Source organism: Leptopilina heterotoma, unplaced genomic scaffold (assembly GCF_015476425.1).
Source record: "Leptopilina heterotoma isolate Lh14 unplaced genomic scaffold, ASM1547642v1 Lhet_42, whole genome shotgun sequence".
Classification (NCBI taxonomy): Eukaryota; Metazoa; Arthropoda; class Insecta; order Hymenoptera; family Figitidae; genus Leptopilina; species Leptopilina heterotoma.
The window spans coordinates 3,054,086-3,072,595 of NW_025111078.1; the positions used below are offsets into that span (position 1 = coordinate 3,054,086).

The 18,510-nt window shown below is 31.5% G+C and overlaps 1 protein-coding gene across 3 annotated transcripts in view; it reads left to right on the forward strand.

Moving 5' to 3' along the window:
• The window catches only part of LOC122506487 (protein groucho-like), a 143,759-nt gene that overhangs the window by 79,950 nt on the left and 45,299 nt on the right, over nucleotides 1-18,510 (forward strand). For all 3 annotated transcript variants that reach the window (XM_043618700.1, XM_043618703.1, XM_043618701.1), the window contains exon 4: nucleotides 9,304-9,348. In XM_043618700.1, coding sequence (XP_043474635.1) covers nucleotides 9,304-9,348 — 45 coding nt within the window. The remainder of the gene's footprint in view (nucleotides 1-9,303; nucleotides 9,349-18,510) is intronic.

Genomic DNA, 18,510 nt, shown 5'->3' on the forward strand with positions numbered 1-18,510 from the left:
TTTCCTCTCGGATTTATTTTCTTTTTTTATTTATACATAATATATACTTTTTCTCATTTTTCCGCTCGAAAAAATAGAAGAAGATAAGAAATGAAAAATGGACAAAAAACTTTTGTACAATAAGAAATTGTATTTTTCGTAAAACTTGTTCAAAAACTTGGATGATGGAAGATAATATAAAAACACATATTTTTTTTTTTTGAGAAAAAATAAAAAAAAGACTCATTGCACTTTTGTACACAAATATATCTTGATTTTAAGAAATGGTTTCTTGAATTTCTTGGGGAACAATGAAAAAGATTACAAATTTCAGAATAGGAAATGTGTATGTACGTATACATATATATAGAGAGAGAGAGAGAGAGAGAAAGAGAGAGAGAGAAGGAAAGGGAGAAAAATAGAGAGAGAGGGAAGTTAAAAAGAAGAAGAAAAAGAAGAAGAAGGGGGAACATGGGTAAGAGTTGAAGGATATGATCGAGCGGAAAATACGTGACGAGAATTTTCATCACGGTCTCTCGAGAGCTGTTTTCTTTTTCTTCTTCTTTCTTTCTTTTTTTTTTTTTTTGGTATAAGCTTCGACTGCTGTATTCCAGATAAAATGAGCGTGGGAGACCAAATGGACAGGCGTTTCCTTTCGGTCTCGCGAACGTTTCCGCACAGTTTGACCCTGTTCAGAACATTTACTTTTCTTTCCTTTTCTCTCTCTCTCTCTCTCTCTCTCTCTCTCTCTTTCTGTTTTTTTTCTCTTTTCTTTCTTTTCGGTCTCTCTTTATCTCTTTCTCTCTCTTTTTTTTGTTCTTTCTCTTCCTTTCTTTTTGTTTTCTTTTTATCTCTTTCTCTGTTCGCTTTTTCTGAGAAAAAGACAGAGAGAAAAATAAAGAAAAGAGAGAGAGAGAAAAGCAGAGAGAAAAAGAAAGAAAAGAGAGAGAATAACAGAGAGGGAGATAAGAGAGATAGAGAGTGACAGAGAGAAAAATAAAGTGAGAGAGAACGAAAGAGAGAGAAAAATAGAGTGAGAGAGAAAGAGAGAGAGAGAAATAGAAAGTGTAAGAGAAAAAGAAAGAGAGACAAAAATAGAGAGAGAAATACAAAGAGAGAGAGAGAGAGAGAGAGAGAGAGAGAAAGAAAGAGTGAGAGTTTTCCATTTTTCCTCACAGTTTTCTCATTCCCCAGCAATAGAAGCTACTCGAAGGGATTTGTTTTCAAGTTGAGACCGCATATACGAGAATTCTTCTCTTTTATGGACGTATATATATAGTATAAATGTGTGTATGTGTGTTTGTGTCTCGTCCGTTATTTGAGACGACCCCAAGGGGCATTATCGTTTTACGATTCTTTCATGTAATTGTCAAGCTCGTCAAGTTTATGACTGCGCGGGCAGATTTTCGAAAAGTGCTTGTCTTATGATCCTATATTCTTATCAAAGTACTTTAGATTATCTTCCGCAAAAATACTTATTGTAATGAGTTTTGAAAAATTTTCCGATCTAGTTTCATAATATAATTATATTATTACAAAGAATGCTATTAGACTCAAGAATCATTAGAATTGAAATTATGAATAGTAGGATAGGAATTAGAATTAGAATTGAAATTATACTTGAAATTAAAATTACGTCCAGTCTTAGAATCAGTTTCAGAATTAGGATCAGAATTAGAATCAGAATTAAAAGTTAAAATGAGAAGTAGAATTTGAATTTGTATTAGAATTAAAATCACGAATTAGAAGTAGAGTCAGAATTAGAATGAGAATTAAAGTTAAAATCAAAAGTAGAATTTGAATTAGAATTAGAAGTAGAGTCAGAAGTAGAGTCAAAATTAGAATCAGAATGAGAATCAGACTAAGAATCAGAATTAGAATAAAAATCAGAATTAGAATTTTAATTAGAATTTTAATTGGAATTAGAATTAAAATATTAAACTTATTAAGAAAGGAATTAAAATAAGAAATAAAATTCTTTGAATATAATTTAGAAATATAAGGATAAGATTTGGAATTCGAATTAAAATGATTAAGGTAGGAATTAGAATTGGAATTATTAGGATAGAAGTTAGAATTAGAACCACTCTTAGAATCAAAATTATAATTTAGAGTCAGAATTAGAATCAGAACTAAAATCTGAATCAGAATTAGTTTTAGAATCTGAATTAAAATCAGCATCATAATTTAGAGTCAGAATTAGAATCAGAATCTGAATTAAAATCAGCATTATAATTAAGAGTTAGAATTAGAATCAGAATTAGGGTCAGAATTAGAACCTGAATCAGAAATAGAGTCAGAATTAGAACCTGAATCAGAATTAGAATCAGAATCAGAATTAGAATCAGAATTAGAACCTGAATCAGAATTAGAATTAGAATCAGAATTAGAATAAGAATCAGAATTAGAACCTGAATCAGAATTAGAATCAGTATTAAAATCAGCATTGTAATTTAGAGTCAGAATGAGAATCAAAATTCGGATCAGAATAAGAATTAAATTCAGAATTAGAAGCAGAACCAGAATCAGAGTTAGAATAAAAATCAGAATGAAAACCTGAATAAACTTTAGAATTGAAACTAAAATTAGAATTAGATTCGAAATCAGTCCTATACAATTAAATTTCCCTCTCAAGACCGACTCTGCAATTTTGATTTCTGCACTTGAAAGAAAATCCAATGTGAAAAAAAATAACAAATCAAGAAAAGAATAAATTTTACATACACTGAATAATATGACCCGCAACAGTCAAATGTCCTTCATGGAAAATTCTAAAAATCATACCTCGTTTTCATTTTACATTCACTATATATATATATGTACAATCTATCGTTTCAAATTTCTTTTTGAAATTCTAATCGTGAAATCGGCAACGAAAATTCGCATTGCAAATTTAAAGCATTTTAAAGCTCACTTTGAGACCAATGAACAGCAAAAAAAAAAAAAAAAACAATCGATAATAGACAGCTCAGCTGGTCTTTTTCTCTCTCTCTCTCTGCACAGAAAAAAAATTTATATTTTATTTCCATTTCAGACTATATTCCCGCAAAAAAAAATACAAATATAGAAAATTATTCTTTTCCATCAATTTATTTATACAAATTAAATTATTCTTCTTATTTTTTTCTTTTTATCAAACCAAAAAAAACACGATATTTCAATGTTCACCAATCAGTTGTATTTTAAAATCGTCAAAAAAAAAAAATAAATAAAAAAAAAATTGAAGAAGAGATTGAAATGCTTGCATTGAATGCAAATTTTCAATTTGCTCGGTCCTGAGCACGAATACACGAGTCAATAGTAAATTGACTGTAGGAATTGAACTATATACACAAGTATACACATATAGGGCAAAAATATATGCATTCTAAGGTGAGATTGTACTCGCGCGTCACGTAACGTATGGTTATGCAGTCGCTCAGTTATGTATGGTTTTGTGTTTTGTATGGACATGAGCAAAAAAAAGGTAAAAAAAATTTAAAAAAAAAATATATATATATATACAGAAGCGAGTGTACAGTAGCGTTTGTTTTTCTTGATTAAATCATGATCGCACAACAAGAGACTATGTATAGTTATATAATCTCAAAATCTGAATTAACGAAATTCACTGTTTCCCAGGGATAAGTAAACATCACTAATTGCAAATTATCGATTTTAAATAGAATATTGACTAATTAATCCGCAAAATTTAGATTAAAGTTAAATCTAATAAAAACACTATATATTGACGCGAAAAAAATTTAAACTTTCAAGCTAATTTTCATGCTTTTTAGTTCCATCGACCGCCATATTGGATCCGCCATTTTGAATTTTCAAAATCTGACTTCAAATTCGTGTTCAGCAACCCAAAAAACCCCCGAGTGATAAGTTTTATGTGAGTTTTCATAGTGTTTAATTTCATAGTCCACCATATTGGATCCACCATTTTGAATTTTCACAATCTGATATCAAATTTGTGTTTAGCAATCTCAAAAACCCCTGAGTTATCGCTTTCAAGCTAATTTTCTTGTTTTTTAATTCTATTGTCCGCCATATTGGATACGCCATTTTGAATTTTGACAATCTGACTTCAAATTCGTGTTCAGCAACCCAAAAAACTCCCGAGTGATAAGTTTTATGTGAGTTTTCATGGTGTTTAATTTCATAGTCCACCATATTGGATCCGACATTTTGAATTTTCACAATCTGACTCTAGATTCGTAATTGACAACCCAAAAAACCCAAATCCGACTTCAGATTTGTATTGAATTTTTTTTATCTCAATGATATAGGATTAAATTGAAATATTCTTATCACAATTTTACAAGTCTCTATTTACTATACTCAAACAAAATTTGCTGACTTGTATCAAATTTGATACAATTTTTTTTAAATAATCCTCTCCTCGTGAGAATGTAACTAATTTTTTTTTAATTTTCTCCAACGTAACATAATAGCTGAATTGCATTTACAAAGGCTAAAGTCTCTTCATTAACGGTATCGCATTCATGAAATACGATTAAGCCTTTGAAGTTAGTTCTATATATACATATATATATATATATATATATATATATATATATAGACTATATCCGGTGGATGTGATCCAATGATAACTATCTTGCAAAGAGCAAACTTCGAAGAGGGTCGATCCATTAGTCTTCTGGCTTTGATTACGAGGTGGATATCGATCTAGATTCCTATCGTGACGAGCTAAATTGTTTATAATCCAAAGAAAGAATAACCCTAGAGCGAAAAAAAGAGAGAGAGAGACGAAATTTTATTTCTTTCTTTAATTTTTAAATATTGCGCGTTAAGAATTAATTTTTTACATTATTTTCAAACTATGGGCAAAGTATGGCTTATACTATATGAGAGGGGAAGAAAGACGTATTTTGTATATTTTTAAAACTATATGCGGGCAAAAAATTGTCGAAGCAAGAAAACAAAAATTATGTTTTCATCTTCCCATGGTTCGTCATACTTTGCCCATAGTTTGACAATGTAAAAAATACTTTGCCACACTGCGTCAAATTTAGTGCCATTTTTTGACATTATTCACCATTTTTTACCCATTTTTCCATTTTCACGTGGGAAATTTCCATTTGCCAGACTTTGTTAAATTTAGTGTCATATTTCGCCATTTTCACGTGGGAAATTTCCATTTGCCACACTTCGTAAAATTTAGTGCCATTTTTTGCCATTATTTACCATTTTTTGCTAATTTTTCCATTTTCAAGTGGGAAATTTCCATTTGCCACACTTCGTCAAATTTAGTGCCATTTTTTGCCATTTTTCCATTTTTACGTGGGAAATTTCCATTTGACACACTTCGTCAAATTTAGTGCCATATTTCGCCATTTTTTGACATATTTCGCCATTTTCACGTGGAAAATTTCCATTTGCCACACTTCGTCAAATTTAGTGCCATTTTTTGCCCATTTTTCCATTTTTACGTGGGAAATTTCCATTTCCCTTCCATTTCCATTTCCATTTCATTTGACACACTTCGTCAAATTTAGTGCAATATTTCGCCATTTTCACGTGGGAAATTTCCATTTGCCACACTTCGTCAAATTTAGTGCCATTCTTTGCCATTATTTACCATTTTTTGACCATTTTTCCATTTTCACGTGGGAAATTTCCATTTGCCATACTTCGTTAAATGTAGTGCCATATTTCGCCATTTTTTGCCATTATTTACCATTTTCACGTGGGAAATTTCCATTTGCCACACTTCGTCAAATTTAGTGCCATTTTTTGCCATTATTTACCATTTTTTGCCCATTTTTCCATTTTTACGTGGAAAATTTTTATTTGACACACTTCGTCAAAGTTAGTGCCATTTTTTGCCATTATTTACCATTTTTTGACCATTTTTCCATTTTCACGTGGGAAATTTCCATTTGACACACTTCGTCAAATTTAGTGCCATTATTTACTATTTTTTCCCATTTTTCCATTTTTACGTGGGAAATTTCCATTTGCCACACTTTGTCAAATTTAGTGCCATTATTTACTATTTTTTCCCATTTTTCCATTTTTACGTGGGAAATTTCCATTTGCCACACTTCGTCAAATTTAGTGCCATTTTTTGCCATTATTTACCATTTTTTGCCCATTTTTCCATTTTCACGTGGGAAATTTCCATTTGCCATACTTCGTTAAATGTAGTGCCGTATTTCGCCATTTTTTGCCATTATTTACCATTTTCACGTGGGAAATTTCCATTTGACACACTTCGTCAAATTTAGTGCCATTTTTTGCCATTATTTACCATTTTTTGCCCATTTTTCCATTTTCACGTGGGAAAATTCCATTTGCCACACTTCGTTAAATTTAGTGTCATATTTCGCCATTATTTGCCATTTTTTGGCAAAAAGGAAAAATCCTTTATCTAAAGAGAATAATTCAAAAAAAAATGTTAATACAAGAGAAAAGCAGAATTAACTGTTTGAGATATATATATCGATGAATACCACTCAATTTTGAAGTAGAGAACATGTGGACAATTAACGCCAAACATTCCACACGTCGACGATAGTCCACGTGGTTGTAAAGGGGGCGCGATCAAACAGGCCGCCCATTAATTAAACGAAGATCAAATAAAGTCATTACGTAACTATTAAGTGATCTAACTAAATGTCGAGCTGAGAGCGAAAGAGCGAGCGAGCGAGAGAGAGAGAGAGAAGTAAAGGTGAATTATAATACTAAAACGAAGAGGGAAAAGTTTCTCGTTTCTATAGCTAAAGAAAAGGAAGATAACAAGGGCGAGAGGGTGAGGAGAGGAGAGGAGAGGGAAATAAGGAAGAAACGTTCAAAGTGTAAAATGCACAAGTAGAGGATTCAACCCCGGAGATTCTCGGTTCTTTTCATCTCGCCCATGTAATTGGACTTTAATTAATGAACTCCTTGCTACCACTGAAAGCTGAATACTAATTAACTCAAACCAGAGGAGAACGTTATTCCAATATACTAACGTAACGCTCTATTGACTTGATTCAAGAAACTAGACAGATTTAAGTCATCTTTTTTTCCACTTACAGCAAAAGAAAAAAAGAAAATTGAAAACATTTCAAGAGACAACGATTTACTTTTTATTTTTCTTGAGTATTTAACAAATATTTAAAAAGAAATTTTTATTAATATTATATATAATTTATTCGCTTACGGTTATTATATATTATTTAAAAAAAGCAAATGATGCTTGGACATCGTTTTTTTTTCATAATACTTGATTAACTTCCGGTTCGTGTCTGGGCTAAAAAGTGTCGGTAAAAGTCGGTGCAGGAATCTGTAGAAACTCAATTCTTGAAGAATTGTCATAAAATTGTTGAATAATTAAATAGGTACTTAAGGGGAGGGTACACCTATTTTTAATTATATTGAAGAAATGATTTAAATATTCAATAAAATTATTTTTAAAGTAATTTTTTGTGAGGAATTCAATAGCCATAAAATATTTTGACCCTTTTTGAATTTTTATTTTTCTTAGAATTTTTGTGTTATTTTATATATAGAGTTGATTTGAATTTCGCGCCAATAAACTGTCCGCCAGATGTCAGGTTAACCTACAGTTGATTTAACAATTTTTTTTTAAATAATAATTCAAGATTTGAATTTTGGTGTTAAAAATACTTTTTTTTTGTGCTATTTTTGTCGTTTTCGTTGTTTGTGTGCGGTTTATATTAAAAAACTTGAGGGTGACTTTTGTGGTCGTCAGAAGTATTAAAGTCTTTAAGCGAGCATACCCGGGGACATATCGAGGTGCACGCTTTACGATCGTGAAGCAATAAAGGTCATTCTCAACGCTCGTTGCTTTATGGGCAATGACTGTATTCAGGCCGTTAAAATAAACATATACACACTGGACGAGCGACCATGCGTCTTTTTACCTCAATTCACTCATATACGCGCTTTCGAAACTATACATTGAATTAACATCCTTTTTTTTATTATTATTTTCCTAATAAATTATTTTTTAACTACCGTCGAGTAATTGTAATTTAAAGACATGTTTTTTCTGTCGAAAAAAAAAAATTTCACGCACGGGGGTTCGAACCCAAGGCCTATGGGACGGAGGACGAATACACATACCACACAGCCATGCAGGCTTCTTTTTTTTTTAATGTAAATTTCTATATTTTCGAATTTAATATGTGAACGAGAGCCTTGACTTGCGATGTGTCTGTTTTACCTTCGTGATTACTAATGATACAATATTGATAAAAATAATAGAAATGTTTTAACAAATAGTGTTATAAAAAATTTAAAAAAAAAAAAAACTATTTGAAAGAAATTATTTTCTTCGAGAATATAAAGAAAGTTGAGAACCCCGAAGGCTGTTAAGAATTAGTTAAGCGACTCGATAGTCTGGCTTGTACATGCGATGTTGAAACGATGTTACGAGAAACCGGTCTTCTCTCAGACTCTCGTTTTCCAACCCTCTTCCATCTTTCTCTCTCTCACCCTCATTGTCTATTTAAGAAAGGTTTTTCTCATCTTCCTCCCTTTTTTTTTTTATTTTCTTCACTTTTTTCCCTTCCGTTTTTCTTGCTTCAGATTTTCACCGTCTAATCCATTTACCAGATAATGTTGTCCCGACAAGCTCGACACTTTTATCATCCAGGTCAGAACTAAATTAAAATACGATACTTTAACGTTATTCATTTTCAGCTATTTTCATTCTCAAACCCTAGAGAGACAGACAGATGAGAGAGAGAGAGAGGAGGGCGGAAAAAAGTCAATGTTTCATCTGGATAAATATAGATATATATTAAAGCATTTTTATTTTTATATCTCAATCCCAACCCCCCTTCCCTATCTATATTTTAATCATTGTAAATGTCAGACACCGCTTAGTAATTAATTTATCAGCGAAATGGGTCATTAATTTTTATTCTAATCAGATTATAAACTAACTTGATTTTTAATTATTAAACTCGAACATGATGATGTAGTTATAATATTTTATAATATTTTATAATGTTTTATAATATTTTATAATATTTTATAATGTTTTATAATATTTTATAATGTTTTATAATATTTAATAATGTTTTATAATATTTTATAATGTTTTATAATATTTTGTAATGTTTTATAATATTTGATAATATTTGATCATATTTGATCATATTTGATCATATTTGAAAGAAATTTGTCGACATATTTATTTTTAAACTCTCGAAAGAATCGATAATTTTACTTTCCAACAAAAACAATAATTTATAATTATTATTAAGCATATTAGGTTTTAAGAAAAATTTGCTTTTTTAATTTCTATTTAATTTCTTAATTTATATGTTAAATATTAAAAAAAAAATTGTCTTTTATTTGCAGTATTACGAGATGGCGTACGGTCTCAATGTGGAAATGCACAAACACGTGAGTAAATTTAAATTAAAAACAAATAATTTTATATACAGGCCTCGAATCGACTTTATAAGACACAAAAAAGTCACTTTAGTCGATTAAAAATACAAAAAAAAGGCGATAAGACACAAAAAAAAGTCGCTTTAGTCGATTAAAAATACAAAAAAGTCGAAAAAATCCTTTAATTTAATTCAGTGTTGCAACAAACATTTTTATCTTCTTTAACTTTAATTATTGTCCATGTTTTTTTTCAAATTATTCAGGTATAATATTTTTAAAAAATTATAATAAAGAAACTCTTAAAATTAATTTTTTTAAACTATTTTTAAATAATTTTTTAAAAATGTCTTTCAATTATATATATATATATATATATACAATTAAAATTATTTAAACAATTGAATTTTGGTAAAATCTTTTTAAAAAAATTGAAATTTGATAAAATTTTTTTTAAAAAATTGAATTTTTCGGTAAAATGTTTTTAAAATAATTGAAATTTAATAAAAATCTTTAAAAATAATTGAATTTTTAGAAAAATTGTAAAAAAAATCAAATTTTTGAAGAATTTTAATTTTAAATATAAACATGATTTCTTCGTTTAATATAAGAATCATTAAAAAATTTTATTTACTTTCTTAAAAGATATAAGTAAAAATCTTAAAAAATTATGATAAAACAATTCTAAGAATTAGTTTTTTAAAAATATTCTAATGTAAATTTTTTCGAAAATAATTGAATTTCTTAAAAGAATTTTAAATTTTTCGTACAATTTAAAAAAAACTAAGTAATTTTTTTGAAGAATTTTAATTAAAAATTTTTACAATTTAATTGCTTTCTCCAAAATGTTAAAAATAATTCTAAAAAATGTTATGTTTGTATTATTTTTTGTACCTATATAGGTATTTGAATTTTGGAAATTATATTTTTGAAAATATGGAAAATAATTGAATTTTAATTTATAATGAAAAAAAAGCTAAAAATTACTTTAAAAAAAAAATGTTAACATAATTTTTTTAGAACCAAGTTTTCATTAATTTTCATATTTACTCATAAATTTACACTTGATTTTTCAATAAATTTTTTTAAAAATTTAATTATTTTCACAAAATTTTCAAATTTTTCTTCAAAAGTTGATTTTTAAAAATTCTATTTAATAATATTAGAAAAAAATGAATTATTTTTCATTAAATTTTAAAAAAATTCAATTATTCAAAATCTTTTTAATATTGTATTATATTAATATTTTTGAAAATTTAATTAGAAAAATTATTTTTGAATAATTTTTGAAAATTGTGTTAGTAGCTATTTTTCACACTAGAAAAATCGAAATATTTTGCAATTCATACTAAAAAAATGTGGTATTTTGTTGCAATATTTGAAAGGAAAATTGAAACTTTTGAAAAATATTTGAAAAAAGTCAAAAAAGTCATAATAACCGAGGCCTGTATATAATTTATAATTATAAGATTATAATCGTGACGAAAAGTGAAGAAAAAAGCAAATTAACTTTTATAGTTTCATTAAATTTACATAAATCGTAGAATCGTATAAAGAGGTAAATTTAATTAATTTATATCTATTTTTCAATTTAAAAACGGGTCTTGACTATTTTTCTTCTATTTATTTCCTTATTTTTATTCATCATTTATTTTATTTTCATTTTAAAGAAAGGTAAAATTTAATTAAATATGTATAGGAAGAAAGGGGATTAAAATAACAAAGTGATTTTTCTCTCTCACGACTAATTTATAAATCACTTTTAATTCGTTATTAAAAGGGAATGTTTTGCTTTTGGATCGAGGAACAATTTTACCCTCGGGTAGTGAACTCTATTAAATAAATATGTAAACAAGGTAATAACATGCAAATAGCGCTGCGGGATTTAAATTTAAGTTACTTTCGGGCACGCTGTTAATTTGCTTTCACGATTGTATGAATATAAATATATATATATATATATGTTTATGTAATACAATATTTATGAATTTTATATTATTTATAAAATATATGAAATATTTATAAAACAGATATTTATTTACATATTATATTTATGTCTATATTTTTAATAATTTTTAAATTAGGAAATTGACGAACAATGAGATTCAATATGAAGGTTATTTCTCCACCTGCGAACGCCAAGGTCACCGCTAGATGGCAATTCACATCTTTCTTGGAATTTGCTCCGCCACCTGGTGGCGACCTTGACGTTCTCAAGTGGAGAAATTGTAAACCACCATTTAACCCTTGAGGAAGCTTTTTATAAAAAATATTTGTTTAAGATTAGTTACCATAACATTTTATGACACTTGAGGGGGAATAAATATTTATTTATTAAAATAAATATTTATTTTAATAAATAAATATTTATTCCCCTCCAATATTTTTTTAATTATATTCATTATTCGTTCATCTCTGAATATTTTATAATCCCTCTATATTCCTTCTATTCGGTTGCAATTTTTTTTTTTTTTTTTTTTTTGCTGCACAAAAAAGAGTCGTCGTAGTCGATGTCCATTCAGATTTGAATTCTATTTAATTAAACGGCTGCGATAAACCGCTCGTCGGATGCATTCCCTTCGCTCGTCGGAGTGAGACGATCAACGAACATTCTTCTTCGTAATGCGGGACGCGCACAAAACCGGTGAAATTAAAGCGCGAAGGAAATTTCATTCACTTTATCTTCCCATCTCTCTTTCTCTCTTCTTCTCAATTTATAGCCGCATTTGAATCGATCAATAATTTGAATTGGTAATTATGCCTCGTGTATAATTTTTTCTGAACCAAATGCAATTTTGAATTATTAATAATACGCGACTTTTTTTTTTCTTTGGTGTACATAATAATGAAGTGTTTATGAAGGTAATTTTTGTATTCTTAGTGTGAATAAGGATGTAAAAAGAAAAATATTGAATTAATTAGATAAGATCTACTAAATAAATGCTTTCGATAAATATCAAAGGGATATTTAAAAATTTTTAAGACAAGTTTTATTTCTGAAGAGTGTCGCAAAGTTTTTTGTAATTTGGAAATCAAAATATATTAGGAGGAAAGTTTTATGATACATATTCTATCTAATGGCGCCAACTCAGCGGGGTTTGTTTATTGAGTAAACAGTGAGTGGAGGAAATCGGAGAGGTTTGCTCAAGCTATACTAAAAGTGTTCTTTTTTTTGTATTCTTTTCCTCATTCTAGACTTTTCTCTTGGATCCCTTGGAATGAAATGAAAAGAAAGTTATATAGTTCGGGGAGTATAACGAGTCCCAGAGGATGGCTAAAAATTATAAAAGCAATTTGGATAGGTCGCCGGCAAAACCTCTTGCATCTGAGGCCCAAAGTTTGCCTGGTGCTTCATTCCTATTGCCTCGCATACATATTTATCGTTAGGCTGTGTAAGAGGGAGAGAGAGTGAGAGGGGAAGAGCGATTTGAATTTCACGCCAAGCCAAAAGCAAAGCCAAGCCACGTGGACGCTAATCGGTATTCCCAACGCGGAGGGTAGACACTCCCCTGGCATGGCTCTTTTATTTACTTCTTCTTTTACTTTCTTTTTTCATTCGCGCTCCCCCTTTTTTGTCGCTCTGGGCAGAGAGACGGTCGAAAGGACTTAATGGAATAATTCAGGGGACAAAAAGAGGAGTGTCACGTTGGAAGAAGAAAGAAGGAAGCATAAAATGCTGCTACAATATGGTAACTAGGGTGAAAAGTGTGACGGTAAATTTATTTTGCAAAGAAAGCATTTTCTCTTGTTTGGATAATGAATTACTTGAATTGACTTGGAAACCGTTTCCTTTTTAAATTCCCGTAAGGAACATTAGGACACAAGTTTTTGACTAATTTGTTCATCGTTTGCAATTCCACATTTTGTCAAGAATTGTGAATTTTAATTACAAATGGTGAAGTTGATTCAGGGTTTTTGGAAAAACGCATCAGAGAACGTAATATTTCTTCAGGTCAAGCGAAGCATCATTTAAACACTTCGTGTAATGGTAAATACCCTCAGAAGTCGAAAGATTTCATCAGGTTTAGCTAAGGAACCCAAGTCATCAACTGCAGCCAAATGTCATCAGAAGACGTAAAAAATCTTCAGGTCTAGCCAAAAAGCCTTTCCACTTTGTCCATCTGCGAATATCATCAGAAGACGTAAGAGTTCTTCAGGTCAAGCTAAAGAACCTTCGTTCTTAATTACAGGCAAATATCAGCAGCAGACGAAATGATTCGTTAGGTTACGCTAGAGGATACAAGTCTTTAATTGCTGGCAAATATCATCAGAAGACGTAAGATTTCTTCAGGTCAAGCTAGGGATCCAAAGTCTATAATTCTTGAGAAATGTCATCAGAAGACGTAACTTTTTTTTAGGTTTTGCCCAAAAAACCTATCCTCCTGGTCCATAGGCGAATATCATCAAAAGACGAAGGAATTAGTTAGGCTACGCTAAAAGATCCAAGTCTCTAATTGCTGGAAAATGTCATCAGAAGACGTAAAATTTATTCAGGTCTCGCCAAAAAGCCTATCCACTTTGTCCATCTGCGAAAATCACCAGATGACGTAAGTCTTCTGATGATATTTGCAGATGGACAAAGTGGATAAGCTTTTTGGCTACCTACTTTCTTCAAGTCAAGCTAAAGAACCCAAGTCATCAATTGCAGGCAAATATCATCAAAAGACGTAAAAGATCTTCCGGTCTAGCCAGATAAACCTATCCACTTTGTCCATCAGCGAATATCATCAGAAGAAGTAGAGTATTTTAGGTCTAGCTGAGAAACCTTCGTTCTTATTGCAGGCAAATATCATCAGAAGACAAAAGATTTCGTTAGGCTATGCTAAGGGATCCAAGTCTTTAATTGCTGTCAAATGTCATCAGAAGACGTAAAACATCTTCAGGTCTAGCCAAAAAGCCTTTCCACTTTGACCATTTGCGAATGTCATCAGGAGACGTAAGAGTTCTTCAGGTCAAGCTAGGGAACCTTAGTTGTTAATTGCAGGCAAATATCATCAGAAGACGTAAGAGTTCTTCGGATTAAGCTAAGGAAACTAACTTCTTTATTGCAGAAAAAAGTCATCAGAAGACGTAACATTTCGTAACGTTAAGCTGAGGAACCCAAGTCGACAATTGTATGTTAATGTCATTAGCGAAAAAGCTCCACAGCAAACTTAGATAAACCTTTTTAGAAGACCTAAGTTTCTTTCTGGGGAACCTAATAAAAACCATCTCAACTCATTAATTGGACAAAACCTCTAAATACAACAAGAGGGTCCACAATCCTCATTAGTGAACAATATAAGAAGCAAGTATACTCAAACTGGTTTTAGAATACATCAAGAAGATCAGCGATCCAGATATGTAACCCAAATTTTCCCAAGAGTGACAGGAGGTTTTGTTTGGGTGAAGGTGTTAGTTGTTCGCTCCCTAAATAATCCCCTTAGAAAACTTGACGACCAGATTCGATGAGAACTTCGGATAGGGATGTCCTCATTGCGGGAGCTTTCAATAGTAAGTCGCCTTGAATGATGAGAGATTCGTTCAGACAGTTCACCAAAATAGTTACTCCAAATAAACCGATGGTGTCGAAAAGCAGCATCTCCAGGCTCTCTACCCAAAGCAATAATCTATCCCTTCGTAAATTCCTCCCCATCTCCAAAGCTCTTGTCTATCAATTCAGAAAAATAGTTCCCAGAAAATGCGAAAACTTCAATAATTGAAATAGAAGTCAATTCAAACATAACAAAAACAAATATTCAGTTACAGGAAAAATATGTAGCCGATTTTTTATCAATTTCCCATGAATTCTGAATAGTAGAGAACTTTTTCTGAATGTATAAATTAAAAACTGACATGTTTGCGTTTGCTTAAAAAAAAATGTTAGCATTTCAATGGACTGATATTGGCCATCATCGGATTCTTGCAATTGGCATGGATCAAAAATCCCAGTGCGTATTTTGTTTGTTTTTTCCCCTCCTTCACATTCTCTCTCTTCATTTTGATGGCGAATTGGAAATTCGCGAGGATAGTAAACAGATATGTAAAAATAAACGTGAAAAGTCGTCGGGTAACAGAAAGCACGAAATCGCCATTATCGATCCTCGGGTGTATACATATATAGAGAGAGTACTATACTCGTTGGGATTCGAGCGCTTTTTTTTTTGAAGGTAGGTTCGTTAAACCAGCAAATGAATAATGAGCGAGCCGTCGAGTGGTGAGAATACGAGCAAGCGAGAAAGAGGAACGTCGAGTCTGGATTGGTGTATGAGGAACACCAAAAAGGGGTTTTTTTGGCTGTATGTGTATATGCATGATAGAGGGAGAGAGAGAGAGAGAGTTTCAGGTCGAGGGGTGAATCGCGCGCAAAACAACGAAATCGAATCATTCGCGGTGGCTGGCGATATTTTTCATGCGTGAATTTTCCAGCTCCCTACTCCCAACACGTACCTACCTGCATCTCGTGAGTCTACACATTCAGAATAAATTCAAAACCCCATTCTACCTATATATACATACAAACACAAATGCGTATACAACCAACGATCGTTGAACATTTTTTTTTTTTTGCATCGTTTTTCCTCGTTGTTGTTTTTTTTCCAATTGCTTTTTCTCTCTTACTCTTTTTTCGAAAATTGACATGGCGTTCACGTTAATTACTTTCACAGTTGCAATCTAAAAATATAGTATTTTTTCTTCAAAGATTTTGTGATATTTTTTGTTGTCGTGTTTGTAATTAAATATTCTTAAATAACAAGCGTGTGCACAAGTGGTGAAATATTACACACAAACGAGTGACTAATTGCGAATCAGTTCACGAATGTAGGTGTCGAACGGGAAATGAGAATCGATTGTTTGACCGAGCGTGATACGCGTATTTATGTTTGCGTGGGCTTTCATTTTCCACTCTGTGTAGTCGCACGTACTGCAAAATGGGAGAAGGGAACGTGAACAACAACTACCCTTTTGCTTCCTCCTCCTCCTGTTCATTCCCCACTTCCAGTTTCGTAAACGCTCGTTACCAGTGTCAATAAACAGAGCGAGCATTAATAACGATATTCCGAGCGGGTAAACGAACGAATCGTCACCTACTCTCATCATTGTGTTGTTGTTGTTGTTGTTCTTGTTGTCCTTCATTTGCTTTTTCCCTCCGAAATATCTACACAATTTTATGATTCTTTATTGTTTTTGATGCTTGCGCACTGAACGTAAAATACAAACATGTAAATATCTATGGAACAATCATCCTAGTGGGAATACATCAGCAAACGATGTTAGAGTTATTTTAGTCCAGCTGTGGTAGTCAAATATTTAACTGTAGGCAAATGTCATCAGAAGACGTAAAATTTCTTCGGCTCTAGCCAGATAAACCTATCCACTTTGTCGAACGGCGAATATCATCAGAAGATGTAAGATTTCATCAGGTCATACTAAAGAATCTAAGTCTTTAATTGTTTCCTAACGTCATCAGAAGACTTACGTCTTCTGATGACATTTGGCAACAATTAAAGACTTGGATTTATGTCTTCTGATGACCTTTAGCAACAATTAGACTTGGATTCCCTAATTTAGGAAAAGCCTATCCACTTTGTTCAACTTCACATATCATCAAAAGACTTAAAATTTCGTCAGGTCAAGCCAAAAAAAACCTATCCAGTTTGTTCATCGGTGAATATTATCAGAAGACGTAAAATTTCATCAGGTCAATCTAAGGAGTCCAAGTTTTCAATTGTTTTCAAAGTCATCAGAAGACGTAAAACTTCTTTAGATCTATCCAGAAAAACCTATCTACTTTGTCCAATTGCTAATATCATCAGAAGACGTAAGATATCTTTGGGTCAAGTTAAGGAACCTGAGTCCTTAATTATAGGCCAATATCATCAGAAGACAAAAGTTTTCGCCAGGTCAAGCTAAGGAACCCAATACATCAATTGCTGGCAAATATCACCAGAAGATGTAAGATTTCGTCAGGTCAAGCTAATAAACTAGTATTTAATTGTAAACAAAGATCATCAGAAGACGTGAGATTTCATCAGGTCAAGCTAAGGAACCCAAGTCTTTAATTGTCGACGGAGATCATTAGAAGACACAAGATTTCGTCAGGTTAGGCTAAGGAACCCAAGTCATCAATTGCAGTCAAATGTCATCAGAAGACGTAAAAAATCTTCAGGTCTACTCCGAAAAACCTATCCTCTTTGTCCATCAGTGAATATCATCAGAAGACGTAAAATTTCATAAGGTCAACTTGACGATTTCCTATTCCTAACTGAGTAGGTACATTACTAAGACGCGATTTCCTATTAGATTTCCCTATTTAACGAATAAAATCCTTTTCCTCATGGTCTTCTGCTATTTACAGTTTTTATTTGTTTAAAAATTTACCAACCGTAGTGTCTCCTCGTCAAACTGGTTTTAAAATCCATCAGGAATATCAACAATATTTCTGTTTCGTGCGCGACTGACTACCCACGTACACGTGCGTACAGAACTCAAAAAAATATAAACACGCAATATGCCCTTTCGATTATACACCGAAATATGAGGGATCAACGTAAATCACCCAGGGATTTATATCCATTCACGAAAAAAAAAATAGTTTGCCAGGAAAAGCGCGAGTATGCAAGCGTAATGCTTTTTTTCGGTTCGACTACAGTCGCTGTGAATTAATACACCTATATATGCATTCCAATTTCTCTATTGCTTGCGGATCCTATCGACTAATTTATGTATATAGTTCCATTGGACCAGCTCTCTTTACTTTTGCTGACGCAAAATGCGCGATTTACGATTTGAACGGTGCATCCGACCGGAAAAAGGAGGAGAGGATCCGCTCGGCTAAATATTCAATAAAGGCGGGCGTTATTCCCGTCACGTCGCATGAAAAGAGGAGTCGACGAGACGAGGTAGCAAAAAAAAAAGAGAGAGAGGAAAGAAAAAGGACAAAAAAAAAACTTAAGGCATCGGTGTCGGTGCACTATCGAAGATCCTTGTCATGAGCACAGTGTCTACATACAAATGCGAATCATCCTTTTACATTTAAATCTGAATTATTAAAAAGCTTCGGTTAGTTGTTCCAAAGGGGAAAACTGATTTCATTTTGCATCTTTTATCAAATTCTCTTCGAGTGGAGAAATATACGTTTTTTTCTTGAATTTTAAATTTTTACTCTACAAACTAAAATTAAGAAAAAAATAACAA